At 43.0% G+C, this 16199-nt stretch overlaps 1 protein-coding gene across 1 annotated transcript in view; it reads right to left on the reverse strand.

Moving 5' to 3' along the window:
- PKHD1 (PKHD1 ciliary IPT domain containing fibrocystin/polyductin) overlaps positions 1–16199 on the reverse strand; it is a gene marked incomplete at its 3' end in the record, with an annotated part of 237744 nt that overhangs the window by 126619 nt on the left and 94926 nt on the right. The window contains exons 37-40 of the mRNA XM_082276787.1: positions 6287–6494; positions 4965–5100; positions 2982–3198; positions 1778–1903 (exon numbers count right to left, since the gene is read on the reverse strand). Of these exons, the coding sequence (XP_082132913.1) occupies positions 1778–1903; positions 2982–3198; positions 4965–5100; positions 6287–6494 (687 nt within the window). The remainder of the gene's footprint in view (positions 1–1777; positions 1904–2981; positions 3199–4964; positions 5101–6286; positions 6495–16199) is intronic.

The following is a 16199-nucleotide window of genomic DNA, read 5'->3' on the forward strand; positions in this document are numbered from 1 at the left end:
AAAGTGGTGGAGTCACCATTCCTGGAAGTGTTCAGACATGAGATGTGGCGCCTGGGGACATGGTTTAGTGGTGGGCTTGGCAGGGCTAGTCTAATGGTTGAACTCAATGACCTTGAAGATCTCTTTGAACCTTCATGACTCTGTGATTCTATGACCAGCACCACTGCTCTTTTGGAAGCAGAATTCAAAGTGGAATCGTGTGTGGAATCTATGCATAGGCCATTCTTGCTGGCCTACATCAGGAACAAATTACCTCCATTTAGTTTTTTGTACCCAACAGAAGTTTTTATCTTCAACATCTGCTCAAGTTCTATTCATAATACAGATCACTTCCAAAATCATTCCTACCCCAAATATAAGCCACTTCACAAGAAAACCTGTGCTCTTTGGTTTTGGGAATAGCAATAAATACTTTTAGCTTTCCTTCAGTCTTTTGAGCCTTTCTCAATTTTTGGAACAAGATCCATTTAGGAAAATATTTCCTTTCCAGGCTCCACGTGTTACAAACAGTGCAACTACCAGAGCATGAACAGGATCCTAAAAAGTCCTTTTGACAGCCATACGGGTTTTTGAGGTTTTTCCTTCCAATCTTAGACCTGGTGTGTCAATAATTTTAAGTCCAGAGTGACTTTTTGTGGCAATCTTTCAAACCCTCTGAAAATGAAGATTTTAGGTGAAATCACTGATCCAGTCCAATTCTGGAGCTGCAAAGAGCCAGCTATAATAAATATTCCTTCACAGGCAACAAAGCTATATATAAATTAATCCATTAGACCCTCTGGAGCTGCTGACAGTGAAGCCATCAAAAGCATCTTGAGGATAAGGTGTATTCAGGCTGAAACTTCAGCTCAGCTCAGAGTCCTTTAACTCAGACACAGATTCCAACATGAGTGAGCCAACGGATGCCAGCAGTTTGGAGGTCCTGCTCTGCTTCCCCATGGCTGCAAGGGTTCTGTACATCACCTTGGGCAAGTCCTTGCATCTCTCCGAGCCAGCTCTCTTCATCTGCAAGATGTGCATAACCACGCTGGGTTTATAATCTCTCCCGTTTAAATCATGATGTATCACTCCTCATTATGTTTATATAGAGCAACCAGCACAGGGACTTGCTGTGTGTGAGGGACTGCTGGATCAGAAATTAAAGCTTTTTTTTTTCCCTGCTGTTTATCTCTCAATTGGTCATTTTTATCCCATCTCTTATGGAAAACAAAAATCGAGCTGTATCTTTAGGTGTTCAGGCAACATGAGATCCCAGCAGAAGATGCTGCAAGTCAGTCTCCTGATGGTTAGTTAGGAGAAATATTTTGTTAACATTTTTGTTGCTCCGAGCTCCGATTTATTTAAGTGCTAAATCCTCTGGTTAACTTTTAACATATCCTTTAATTCCATTATCTTCGACATCAAATGACTCTTAAATGCTTCACTGAGCTGGGGTCTTAAATATTGCATAATGGCACTTTTCCAAAGACAGATGAACCAATCCCCTAAAAAAAAAATCTACTTTTTGTCCACTGAAAAACAAGGGATCCATATCAAGTGAAGACTAACCTGAAGAAAGAAAACTGGTCAAATGGAAGTAGCTGCTAGGAGTTGTGTGTGGAATTATGGGAGCTTTATTCCAAATTCACTGGCACCAAAAATTGAAGAAGATGTGATTAAAGTTCTCAGAGTGTAGTTAAGGATCTGCCATTTTTTCCTCCAAAGGCATTTCCATGCAAATGGGAACCAGCACAAGTTGCTGTTGTATTTAGTGTAGATGTTTGCCTGCTTCACTTACCCAGGAGAATCCCATGGCCTGAAATGTTGTAGAAAACATTGTTGTCCACACTGAGGTTGGAGATCCTGGTCAGACGAAGGCCTTGGCCAAAGGAGTCCAAAACACAACAGCCACGGATGTAAGAGTCTGGAAAGAAATGGATGCTGTGAGCAAAAATCACTCTGCAGATTGAGGGAAGGTATTTTATACCCCTCCTCTAGACAGGCATGGTGACCTTCCCATCATCCAGACCCTGGCCAGTGCTGCCTTCTGCCACCAGGAAGCCTTGACCCTCACTCAGTGATGAAGATGGCACAGGAAATAGTTGTCCCTGTCCATGGCAGATTTGAAATTAGATGGTTTTTCAGGTTTCTTCCAAACCAAACCGGGCCATTCTATGATTCTGTGAGAGGTGCAAGTGTAGCTTAGCAGGGGGGAAAATCCATCCAGCACCTTTAAGACATTCTTTGAGCCTACCTAACTTGCTCCTACTGATGCCTTTTCCTGGCCTTAAAATCAAGAGTCAAACACAGTTAGAAGGGAAAAAGGGATTTTACCTTGGTATTTATTTTAAAGATCCTTAGGTGCACTACGTTCAGGTCAAATGTACCTTAATGCACACCACAATGCAAAAGATCTATGCCAAAAGATCTGGTATAGCATTATAGGTCTAATTAGCAGATCTATCAAAAATTCCCCAATGAGAGGCTCAAGTGAGCCCCCCTCCCCAAGGAACCCTCTCCTGGATGGTTCTATCTTAGTTTACAAAATGTGTTCTGGAGAGGACCTTGGGGTCTGGGCACACTGATCCCTAACTACGAAGCCTCTAAGATGTTGAGTGTCCTAGCTTGACAAACAAGTCCAAGAATGTAGGCAAAAAGCACTAAGAATACAGAATTTGCACAAAAGTATAAAAGGGGTATAAAAGAAAAGGCAAAAAATTATCATGGCATCACTACCACCACTAGTCTTCAGATCCTTCACTGCCACTTCCACAGAGATGAATTTGGCACTTAACAGTGACAAAGTCTAAAGAACTTAATATGTTCCTTAACCTCTGGGCAATTAAATGTTGGCCCTTGCAACCAGCCAGCTCTGAGTCACTTTATTTTTACACATTTAACAATCCAACTTGTCAACTGACCCAAGAGTCAAGCAGGTTTTGAGGGCGTTTGCCCCAGCTTTGGGCAGGAGATGGTGGATACCTCCGGTGCAGCCAACTCACCTGCCATCCAGGTGTTGCCAGTAACCGTCAGAGCACTGCAGTGATGCCGGAACGCTTGGCCCACATGGCGAAATTGGACCCCCTCCAGCTGGAGCTGACACGCTTCTCCCTGGAAGGCCTCCACAACCACAATGGCTCCCAGGTCCCGGGAGCCGAGCTGCCTCTCACTTCTCTTGTACAGACACCTGGAGTGACCTAGGACACAATCCAGTGGGAGCTGTGAGTGGCATTTATCCATGGAGCCCATGGGATGTGCAGAGGGAAATCCTCCCCACTGACCCAGTGAGACTCCACCTCCAGCAGGGATCTGAAACGTGGGCCCAAAGACAGCACAGGCAAACATTTTTGATGCTCGCTTGAAATACTGTCATGGTTCTTTCTCTAAAAGTCTGGACATTTTGGAGGGAAATATATCAAAACAAGCAGGAAGCTGTAGTTTTATGTCTTGGACCATTCCTTGGAGTTAATTTTAGATAGTTGTATGCATGAGGAAGAGAGATTCAACATTGATTTACCTTAGGTGAGGTTCTTGAAGCATGGATGTATAGAACTAAACTGAAATGAGGCATTTTGGGTTTTTTATAAACTCTGCTCTCCTCACTTTCCCTGAAGATGGATGGGGAACTGTTGCTACCCACAGTTTCAAGACAAGAATAGAGATTAGGGAGAAATTCTTCCTTGTGAGGGTGGTGAGGACCTGGCACAGGCCACCCAGAGAAGCTGTGGCTGCCCCATCTCTGTGTCCAAGGCCAGGTTGGATGGGGCTTGGAGCAAGCTGGGATAGTGGAAGGTGTCCCTGCCCACGGCAGGGGGTGGAACGAGATGAGATTTAGGGTCCCTTCCAGCCCTTGGAATCCAAATTCTTGGATTCCATGATATGACAAGAAAAGTAAATCATAGGGCTGGGTAAAATTCCTGAAAGACGCCCTTCCAATGGGGCTGGGATATTTCGGTATGAGGAGATTCAGGCTCCGAATGTGTTACTTAGACTTATTCAGTGGAGGAGCAGAGGGGATCTCAAATTCCAGCACTGCCTGCTGATGCCCAGTAATGCTCATTTTTCTTTTAAAGAAGGTAAATTAACCACAAAAACACTGCTCACTCCTCTTCTGGTGACTCCTCTTCGAAATCCTCCTATCTTTTAACTCAAATAAAAACCTCAAACTGTTAGCACATTTCAGAGCCTATATTTATGAGTTCCACACAAAATGGACCATAAATCCATGAGTAATATAAGCAGTTGGCTGCTGGATATCAAATGAAGTCTTGTGTCACAGTCTGAAAGCCCAAGGCATTTTTTTTTAAAGGAAACCTTACACCTGGGTTGACAGATAACCTAACTCTCCTCACATTATAATCACTGTGTCTGATTCTGCTTCCTGAATAGATGGTGTAAATCAGGAATCCACCTGTCAAACTCCATGGCATTTCATACAGCTAAAACTAAAGGAGAGCTGAGATATTTAACATTTTTTCACCAGTGATACTTTATGCATCACCTGTTATTTTTTCCTTGGTATCCCTAAACACTAAACAACATCTCAGTATTTTACGCTAAAGAGTACAAACAGTATTGGGCTGTTTTGTTTTTCCTTCTTCTTAAAGTGACTAAATAGTAAACACAATTAAAAATTTAATATATTATGTACACTGAAACATGTTTTCAGAAGATACTTTCTCTTCTACACCCTTAGGCTCAGGCAAAACGAAAGGGTCTTTCCCAAGATGGCTTGAAAAAACAATGTGAAAATAACACATCCGAGATATTACAATGAAGTGCAGTTCAACTCCCAAGACTTCACACTTCAATGTCAAACAATGTTTGGAGAGACAAAATCTCCTTCCTGGCATTGGCATGTCTCAAAGTTATCCTAGGAAGAAAGAATTCTTATACACAGTGATGTTGCCACAATGGGACTTTAACGGAGCAGTTTTCCTCCTCAGTACATTTCTGTGAGAAAAGACCTCCTCACCTGCATTTACACACTGACTGAGGTGAGACATTCTCTCCAGCGTGACATTTCCTTGAACAACAACCCTTCTGCTGATCAGTGCTACCACAGGACTCAAAGGCAGACCTTGGCCATTGTCCCATCCCTCTCCAACGCTGTGGGGATACCTAACAAAAGACAAAAAATAAAGACTCAAAAGCATCTGCACCTGCCAGATGGAGAGAATTAGGTTTATGATTTCTTGTTATTTTTGCTTATGACCATAAACTCCCAAATTCAGAGCAGGTTTCAGTCCTTTTCTCACTAGGGACAGTGGCACATCCAGCGCTAGATAGGCTTCTCCTTGTCTGATGTTTGCTTTCATTTTTTTGTCTTACAAGCACTCAAACCTTTCTTAGATTATGTATATAATATAATATATTGTATTATTAGGAAAAGGCTTTTCATCCAGAGGGTGGTGTGGCACTGGAACAGGTCCCCCAGGGAAGTGGTTACAGCCCCAAGGCTGCCAGAGCTCAAAATGCATTTGGACAACACTTTTAGGCACATGGTGAAGATTTTGGGATTGCCTTGTGCAGGGCCAAGAGCTGAATTCGATAATTCTTGTGAGTCCCTTCCAATTTAGGATGCTCTATGATGACATGATATTTACAAGATATTTCAGCCTTTGAATTCTCTTCCTGAAACATGTTTGGGTGAAAACCATCAGGACTTTTTTCCTCTAGCCCAAATCATTCCTGAAAATAATACCATTAATCTTCCTGGGCATTGGAGTTGGGTTGCCTCCAGATAAATAATGTGTTTCAACACTGGAGCTGATAAGAAATAGAGTTTTCAGTTTATCCAAGATCTCCATGCACAGGAGATGAAGAGAGAATAAGGCAGTGAAATTAACACTCACTGGAAGTATGGAAGCAGACATCCATAGTGGAAAAATTCACTTTGAGTGTCTTACTTAGGAAAATCAGTCAAGAAAGGATTTTTTTTTTACACAAGTCAGACATTTCTTGTGGAAAAAAATGCACTTCCTCAAGAAATTAACTATGTAGGAAATTTCTTTGCCATTCCTATACTGATGCCACTGCACTTTACTGGCCATCAGTGTTTTCCGCTTCAAAGGTTTTCAGAGTTCAAGGGCATGATACAGAATTTAAACATAGAATTTAAACATCCAGGACTGAATGTCCACTACCTTTAGGGGGAGTGAGGGACTGAAATATCACTGGCCACCTTTGTTAAAGGGATTTACATAGTTATTATGTCCCACAGGGAATGGAAAATCCTGACTTTGATCAAATTTTCTCCTTGTTTAGCTCTCTGCTATAAAAATCCCCGTGACTCTTGAAAGGATACCTGAGCGGTGTTCTAAGGTGCAGCTCCGTGTTGTTCACGGACTGGATAACAGCCAGTTCTTCCCACTGCTGTGCATCTCCAAGGCCTGAACTTCCCACAAGGATTTCATCACCAGGCTGCCAATCAACAGGTTCCTGGAGCACTAGTTGTGTGTCACTAGCACTAGCTGATGATTTCAGGTGTGTGAAAACTACTTTGGGCATCCAGCCTGAAAAGAACAAGGGAAAAAAAGTTGAAAAGCATGTCAGTAAACTTAAAAAACAAACAAACAAACAAACAAACAAGAGCAGAATGCTCCTGGTTCAAGGCCTGTTGGATGGGGCTTGGAGAAGCCTGGTTTAATGTAAGGTGTGTCTTCCCATGGCAGGGGGGTGGTATGATGTGGTCTTTAAGGTTCCTTCCAACCAAAACCATTCAACAATTCAATGATTCTATGACATCTGTGTATAACGAGCCCCAGCAATGAAAAACCTTGCCCTATAACTCTCCTTTCTTCACTTAATGAAGTTTGCTTTAACTTCCGACATTTCTTTTTTCCCTAGCAGGCATCGGAACAGATTGGTCCAGTGAGGCCCAGCACACTGAGCACCATCAGGGGAGAGTGTGTGCCTCACACACCCACCTTTAGAATACTTTTCCTTCCCTCCCTTGCAGTAGATCAACATTTACCTTTAGCCCACAGCAAGTTCCTGTCCTCCCTGGTTGTACTGCAGGAAAGTAATAACAGCAGAAATCACTGAGTGTAGAGGTTGCATCCAATAAATCATTTTCAAATTATTTTAAGCAAGCTTCTCTGTCCATATCCTGTTTCACTTTCTTGTTCCTTATACCCCAGCATCCTCCTTACCTATATACACCATTGTCCCAACTATTTCCTTAATGAAGATGGAAATAAGAAGTAGCACCTCCAAGACAATAAATTCACAACAGAATCAGAGAAGGAAAACTCAAATATTTATACTCTTTTACCTTGAAAAAAGAGCATACATATATATTGAGGTATATGTGAGTACCAGCTGTGTGTCAATGATGGGTATCTAAACCTGAGATACTTCTGGGTTGTTACATTTTCTTAAATCAAACTTCAAATTTCTCAACTTCCAGCTGAGAGAATCTCTCAGACATCCTTCACTTAAGGTGTTTCAGTTCATATTACAACCTGTTTTAGAATGCCTCAAACAGATCTCCTGCTCTTCAGCTCAGCCCTGTGAGGCACATCTGGCAGGTCTGGGCTCTTCAGGACAAGAGAGACATGGAGCTCCTGGAGCACGTCCAGCACAGGGTGACAAAGTTGATGAAGGGCCTGGAGCATCTCCCTGCCCAGGGAAGGCTGAGGGAGCTGGGGCTGCTCAGCCTCAGAGGAGATGCTGAGAGGGACCCTCAGCCCTGGGTGTCCCTGTGTGCAGGGAGGGCTCAGAGCAGGGCCCGGGCTCTGCTCCAGGGCCCAGCAATGGCACCAGAGGAACGGGCAGGAACTGATCCCAGGAAGTTCCACTGGACATGAGGTAGAACCTTCCCGTGCAGAGACCGAGCCCTGAACAGATTGTCCAGAGAGGGTGGGGAGTCTCCCTCATGGGAGATATTCCAGACCTGTCTGGACACAGCCCTGTGCTCTGTGCTCTGGTATGACCCTGCTGGAGCAGGGAGTTGGACCAGGTGAACCCACTGTGGTCCTTTCCAATCTGACCCATCCTGGGATTTTGTGAAACCAAAGCAGAAGCTGAAATGCAGTAGGACACATAGGACACTGTCAGTGCCAAAGGAACCAGACTGGAATGACTCTGCAGTAGCTCCCAAAACACATTGACCCTTCAGCATCTACATCATTCACCCTACAGTTCTGTAGGTTATATAGGGTCTTTTCTAATGCAGACATAGCCAAAACCCACCTTCCACCACTCACGGGCACAGACATCAAAGACCACATCCTCAACACAGCTCAAAAAACCCCTCTTGATATCAGCCCACATGCATTCTTTTACCAGCAGCACTCTCTTCACCTTTATTCCTTTACCTTTTTCCACTGAGTGATTCTCGTGAATTTTTAGGACTGGCATAAAAGCCAATGACTGGCAGCAGCCATCTGCATGTGGAGCACTGCACAATTTCTCTCCAGCTCTGGACATTTTGTTTATGGTGTTGATTTGTGTGCTTGTGTGAATGTGTGTTCTCGTGCATCTGTGTCCAGACACACAGCTGACCCCTGTGGAGTGCATCTGTCACATGCACACTACAGCAGCACTGCTGGGCAACAACTCTTGTCACTGAGAAGTGGGAAACACCATTCTGCATTCAAAACATGCTCCAATGGAAAAGGCTTTTTTCAGGCTTTTTTCTACTTTTGAGCTCTGACTCAAAAATTTTTAAGGAAAATGTTCTCAATTTGGGGATTTATTTCTTCTAAGAGAGTATTCAAGGCATCCAAACATTTCCCCATTTCCTTTATTTCCTTTTTCCTGTTTTCTCTTCTTACGGTGCTCATCTCCCTGTCTCCCATTCAACAGTTTGTTTTACCTTTTTTCTCATGTTTTAGGTTGGGTTTTTCCTGATGATTTAGGGGGGTTGGGATATTGCTCTGCACATTCAAAATCTACTCCCAGTTTCCAATAGTTCAGTATATTTTTGTTAGGGAAAACCAAAAAAAAAAAAAAAAAAGAAGTTTAGTAGATTCCACTTTCATAGAATCATAAAATCATGAAGGTTAAAAAAGACCTCTAAGACCATCAAGTCCAACCATTAACTCAGCACTTCCAGATCTACCACCAAACCATGTCCTTAAGCACCACACTTACCCATTTCCTTGTTTCCCATTTATATTCCCACATACAACACCTCCAGGTCAGAATCTCCTTTACTTCCAGCAGCACAAGTGACACACAAGATATGATCAATGATACCTTTCTGGTAATAATAAGAGACCAATAAGAGACCATAACTGAGGCTTCTTTGCCCTAACTATAATATATTCCCCTTGAAAACAAACTCTATTTTGGATAAAATGTGCAAAGTTCATAAAATAACCTTCAGTGCCTGGGCTTGGGCTGTGCAACAGGTAAATAAATTACCTGCTTGAGAGGAAAAGGTTTAAAAGACCAACAGCTGTGGTGTATTTCAATTATTTCTTCCCTCAAAATGTACAGTGAGCAGAAATATTCCAAAGTGCTGAAAAATAGATGAATCTGTATAACTCCTTAATTATTGAACTCATTTTTAATAATTAACTAAGCATGATTTGGAAAAAAAAATGCACATCTTGAGATCTAAAGCAGGAGTGACTTCATGTTAAAGGACAGAGCCTTTAGACTAAAAAGCTGTTGCAGGAAAAGCGAGAATTGAACACTTTACTAAATGACTTAACAGAACACCCTTAAACATGGAGCAGAGCAGAATGGTGCAGCCTAGAAGTGCAAGGGACTTGAAAATTAATTCCAAAGGAATTAATCACAAATTTTAAGATTGGGAACATCTTGGCACCAGGACCCTGGTTATGCTTCCTGTTGGAAGCATGATGTAAAGTTGCAGTCTTGTATGGACCTGGTAAAATCATTAAGAATGAGACAATTCTGATGTTTACAATGCCACTCTTGAGGAAAAACAGAATAAATTAAATTTCTTATGGCCTCTAACAAAAAGTATTTCATAAATCTATGTCAGATGATATGTCACTTATCTATCTGGTTTCACCCAGTCCTAAGTAGTGATAGGATACCAATAGCTGCTGATAGAACAAGGAGAAATGGCTTTCAACTATGAGAAGATAGACTTAGATTGGATATTAGCAAGAAATTCTCCCCTGTGAGGGTGGGGAGGCCCTGGCACCGGGCACCCAGAGAAGCTGTGGTTGCTCCATCCCTGGATGTGTCCAAGGCCAGGTTGGACAGGGCTTGGAGCAACCTGGGATAGTGGAAGATGTCCCTGCCCATGGCAGAGGGTTGGAATGAAATGAGATTTAAGGTCCCTTCTAACTCAAACCATTCTATGATTCTGAGTAGTTCAACAGGAGATGTGAATTTGACATTTACAGAAATATGTCAGAGTCACATGAAAACTGAGCAAACTCAGCAAGGTGTGTCAGGGCAGACCCACCTCTAGGGTCACAGGAAAATCTGTCCACAGAATGCAAAATGTGAATTGTACTGAATGCTCTAGGTTTAGCAAAATTGGGCCATTATTTACAATCCCTTGATTACAAAATACAGGAGGGTCATTTCCTCTCCCAGGTGTACACTGGGTGACCCAAGGGGCACTGAAAACTTAAACTGGGTGTTTGATATTCTTTTCTGGTCACCCAGATTTGAAAGCTGAAGCTGCAACAGTTGGAAACACTGAAATAGAGGGGTTTGAAAGGAGTTACTACAGAGTAAGTGAAGAAGGGGCAGTCAATAACTAACTCATGTAAGGCACAAGTTAACTATTGGGAGACAGATTCAGACAGAAGAGGTTAATTACAAAGCCTGAGAAGCCAAATTCACCCTAATCTTGTCAAGATAGAGGGGACAAGGATCATCTCAGAAACTGCTGAATCATTCCTCAAAGGACTACGCATGTCCAGGGAGAAAGGTGAAAAGTTCACTGAGAGGAAGACTACTGGCCTTCATCAGAAAAGACCCCCAAGGAAGAGGAGAGGCCTTCCTCAGCGCGACCACCAGGACACACAGCACATGCGTGGCCCATATGCTCATGACTTCCAATAAATAATTTGTATAACCACACCTGTCCCAAGGAATGTGATGAATATTCATAATTTAACCCCTAATACTGTGTTGTAGGGAGCACAGGTGTGCGTGTTTGGAGGAGCGATCCCCACACACCCAGCGTGCGGAATAAAGCAAATACCCACTTCTCTGACTCTGTCTCTGAAGTGTCTCCTGGCCCGGTTGTGGCATGATTCATAAGGAGAGGCTGCTGCAAACTAATTAGGAGACAAGTCCTGTAATCAATGGGGAAAATGGGCTCCTGGGGAGCCTACACAATCTGAATCACCTGGAGGAGTTTCTCTGTCCCACTGCAGGCACAGGAGAGTTGTCTCCTCATTCAGACCAGGGGATTGCCCCAAAGTGACTCAGAAAAGCACCTGAGTGGCCAAGGAGACTTGGAAACTCCAGCTGCCCTCACTTGTGGCTGCCCCTAAAAAGGTAGAAGCTGCCTTGGACCTGAAGGAATGCACTGACCTGTGCTCCCTTGATTCCCTCCCTAAGCACAAGTCCAGCTTCTCTGCCAACCTTCAGCACTCCAAGGCAGAAAGGGAGAGAGGGAGAGGCCAAAAAGCAGTGCTATTGATCTCAGCTGAGAAAGGCCACTCCACATCCCACTCCTCATCACAGTGGGAAATTTTGCTTCAGATAAAACATCTTAAAGCCTCTATTTGTCAGACCAGTTATGAAGCACTGAAGTGCTTCATGATCTTTTACCCCTTCTCTGCACATTTTTAAAAAATATCACCTCTTGTTCACTGCCTTAAAATGTGTTCCAGCTTCCACTAGAAGAGAAACTTGGATTGACACTGACCACAAAAGGAGGTGCATCATTTGTAATTTATTATTTGCATTAACATAAGGCCCACCATGCTGAAGGGTGTGGAATTTGATGATCTTTATGGTCTCTTCTGATTCAAACCATTCCATGTTTCTGGGTTAAGCACTCCACACATGGAGATAGATAGCTAAGGCCAGACCTAATGGGAATCTCTCCTCTGGATGCAGACAAGTCCCACCACAGCCCTCTGTGGAGCACATGGTTGGGTTCTTTATTCCATGGAAACATGGCTGAGGCCTCCACAAGATAAAATTATTAATCTCATTGTACACCAGGGAAGGTGTGGAGGAGATGAAAAATGGTTAAGTGGCTTGTTTGGGGTAACACAAGAATCTGGGATAAAACTGGGAAGGGAGTTTCCACTGAGCCAGCCCAGTTTCTCAAAAATGAAGCCTTGTATTCCAGCTAGAAACAGTCCAAGATGTCTGAAAGTCAACACTTAGACTCTTGTCGACATTTTCAGTTCTTTGTCACTCCTCAGGTGTCAGCCCCAGAGGCAGGATTCCTGCAGCCACAGGAATGCCTTGTACCATCTCACTGAAAAGGGAAACTGAATCAGTTTAAACAGATAAAAGCAGATAATTTGTCCCGGTTCAAGAGGCAGATCAAAACCAAACGAGGAGATCACAGCTCTCTCCCTGAGTCACCTCCAGCTCTCTGCCAGGACACCATGAGGTGTTGATATCTCAGTTAGCTTTTAATACCAATCCCCCACCCTCCAGGGAATAACTTTCCAGACAACAACTCTTCTTTTAACTGAGACTGATCCATTAAATTCCAGCCTGTCCTCAGTCTTCAACTCTCACAACCTGCACACTTCTGTTCCTGTTGAAAGGAACTTCTGCCTTTCATATATTTCTATTTGGTTACATGAATTCCACCTTAAATCTGTGGGGTCTAAGAGTTTGCATGACAAGATGACAAGTTGCTTTCATGGAAAACAGATGTCCCTGACCTGAAAACAAGACTTTTTGGAGTAATATTATTACCTAACTTGAGACACCTTAAGAACATCCTAACCAAGCCTGACAGCAACCAGTGTGAGCCACATCCAGTCAGGCAGAGCTGGAGAATAGGGTTTACACATGGGAGTGTTGGTACAAACTGGAATCTTGTAATGGGTTTCAAGAGGACTGGTTCCAGTCCTAAGCCTGCCATAGGTCTGTTGGTCTTTCTTCCAAAAGTTGTTTAAATGTTTTTTAAAAACTTCCTTTTTTTCATGGGGCAGCAGGCTTTGAACCCTTCTCCTCTGACACCCAGGACCCTGCTGCATCTCATTTTTACTCCTATTTACCACAGATTAATTAACCCAGTTATGAACACACAGTTGTTTGTGGTGTTGACAAACTATAAAGCTCTTTTACACCTTCTGACTGTTTATTGGTGCTTTAAAGTTGAGGTAATGAGACCCCTTTATGCCACAAAAGGAATTTACGAGAACTGAAGGGCTCAGACACAAAATCTACTTACTGGGAATGTACAAATTACACTGCAGATAATCTGTCAATCAGTTGTAGCTATACTGTAAATCTTTAGTGTAAATGGGAATAGGAGCTTTCAATTCCCAGGAACAAAGTGAAAAGAAAAAAGCTGTTTTCCTACCCCCACCAGGAAAAAAAAAAAAAAAAAAAAAGAACTTTGCAAGAGAAGTAAATAATATAATTCAATGGATTATAATTTTTTTTTTTTTTTTTTTTTTTTTTTTAGAATATTAAAAACTCCCAACTATGGCAGGGAGTTGAAACTAGAAGGCCTTTAAAGTCTCTTCCAGCCCAAACCATTCTGTGACTCAGTGATTGTCTCTGGTAGTAAAATACAGCACACTTTCCTTCAGAATTTCAGGTGTCAGACTATTTTAGGAATATAGTTTCCTCTCCATTGTCATAATCCCTTATTATTCCCTTTTCCCAACCCAAATTGCACTTCCTAATCAAACTTAGCTTGGCCATTCTTAAAATTTTCAAATGTCAAAGTGATAACTGGCAATACAGCCATTAGAAACTGGTGCTTCAGGAAAGAGAGGAGTTTTTTTAATATATATTTAGATCCAAGACAAGGACTTTTTGCTGCTGTTGCTTCAGTTAATAAAACAAACCATAAAAATAATAATGGATAAAATTCCTTAAATTAAAAGGAATAGAAATTTTTTTCCAGAAAGCCTCCTTAGTCAGGATAGTACACAGATGTGTTGCTACAGCTCTCTATGGCCAAATGGATCTCCAAATGACAGACCCTTAATTAAGGACCAGGAAAAAATATTTTATGAACCCAGATTTTATAATTTTTCTTTAAAAAAATGTCACAGCTGCTTCAGCTCTTGCAGTGGCTGGTCCAGTCACTGGCCATAAAGAGTAGGGAATCATAAAAGAAGAACGAAAGCTGCTTTCCTATATTTTCAAATGTGTTAAAAAACATTTGCTTGAACTGTGAGCTGTCAACGCTCTGGATTTCAACATTTCCAGCTGGTTTTACTCTCTGTTAATTCCAGTCCTAGGTATATTCCCTAAGCATTTGCATGTTTTTAGCTTGTTTTGCAATGAGAGGAGTTTGCTAGGTTTTTTTTTTACCTGCTACACATCTTAGAAAGACAGGGATGTCTCTGCCTGAAACTGGGAGCTGCCTTTCCACCCCCGTGCAGTCCTGCAGGACTCACTGCTGTGTGTGGGCAGCCCCTGGGGAGATGCAGACAGCTTTCCTGCCACTTCCTGCCACAGCCACTGCACAGAGCTTTTCATTCCCCCCCCGAGGTAAAATAGAAGGTCCTTTCTGATTTATAACTGCTCGTTAACCCTTAGGACACCCAAGAGTTTATCAGCTCTTTGACGAGAAGCTGCAGCAGGAGCACACTGGGTATTTTAGATGTACTCAAATCAGAGCTTAGAATCAGGGTCAGAGAATGGTTTGGATTGGAAGGGACCTTTAAAGGTCATCTAGTCCAGATCTCCTCCTCCTGTTGAAGGTGCAGAAACACCAACTGGACCAGGTTGCTCAGAGCCCAGTCCAACCTGATCTTGAGTCTTCTCCCAGTGAGCAAAAATTAAAAATCTGACATCATCCGGACCAGAGGACAAACGGAATAACTTTTATTTTCTCCACTGGGAAATATCCAGGACTAGGTCCTTGAAAGTGACCTAGTCCTGCTGAATGTTTCCTATTCATGACACTGCAGTTGTCACTTAAAGCATTTCCACCTGAATATCATTCAACAGCACCCTGGAGAAAGCAAGGATTATCATGTCCTTTTCCTGGAAGTGTCCAAGGCCAGGTTGGACAGGGCTTGGAGCACCCTGGGATAGTGGAAGGTGTCCCTGTCATGGCAGGGGGTGGAATGAAATGAGTTTAAGGAGCCTTCCAACACAAACCATTCCATGATTCTATGATTTTGCTGAGGATGGAAGGGCTTTGTGATTAAACAGATCTACAGGAACTCTCATTGTTGCCCTTTTCCCACAACGTAAATTGCAAACAAAGTACCTTCCCTGCATGCTGTCCCATAAATGCACAAATTTCCAAACATTCCCTTTAATCAGAGATCTCCCAGTCACTTTATTAAGTCACATCAGTCCTGAAAGCAAGGGAAAAGATATTCCTGCAGTGCCAATGCATAAACCAAAATCCATGCTCCACACCTTTGATGTCCTCACAACCAAAGATGCCGCAGAGGAAAAGGTCTTTAGACAGACCCCAGGAGAAAGAGCTCCAGCTGTGGCAGGAAAGGACGGTGGATCCTGCAGGGAGCTGCAGACAGCTGGTAACACTTTGTGTTATTGCCAGTTCATCTCCCGCGCTGCTGCGGAATGAGACAGGGAATATCTCCCTGCAGGAGTGGGAATGTGGGGAAGCACAACCATTGCCAGGCTAAGATCAGCTTCCTGCATCCCCAAAATCGGGTGGGGAAGAGGTTTTGGCACCAGGAAATGTGAGGGTGAGCCCAAAGGGAGGGTCCCTGCCTTGTTTAGCCTGCAGCTCTGTGGAAAGCCAGGGCTGGGTCCAGGCCTCTCAGTTTGCCAAACTTCAGAGAATCACAGAATCAGTCAGGTTGGAAAAGACCTCCAGGGTTGAGTCCAACCTGTGACTGATCCGTGCCTTGCCAGCTGAACAGGAGCACTTAGTTCCACATCCAGTTATTTCTTGAACACCTCCACCACCTGCCTGGAAAGCCCAAACTTTGCAGCCTTTCTCCTACCTAGGGTGGAAATTAACCCTGAATTTGCAGCTGGGTGTTCTCTTCCTCCAGCCAATAACCTGTTTCTTGTTGGGACAAGAATTGCTAGGGATATTTTGATGCATATTTGAACGTTTGAAGGAGGAAATTATTTAAAATATAATATGCACCCACATTTGTAGCAAGCCACAGACCTACACCCTGTCAAGAATC

The sequence above is a fragment of the Coloeus monedula genome (genome assembly GCF_965178545.1).
Source record: "Coloeus monedula genome assembly, chromosome: 2".
Lineage (NCBI taxonomy): Eukaryota > Metazoa > Chordata > Aves > Passeriformes > Corvidae > Coloeus > Coloeus monedula.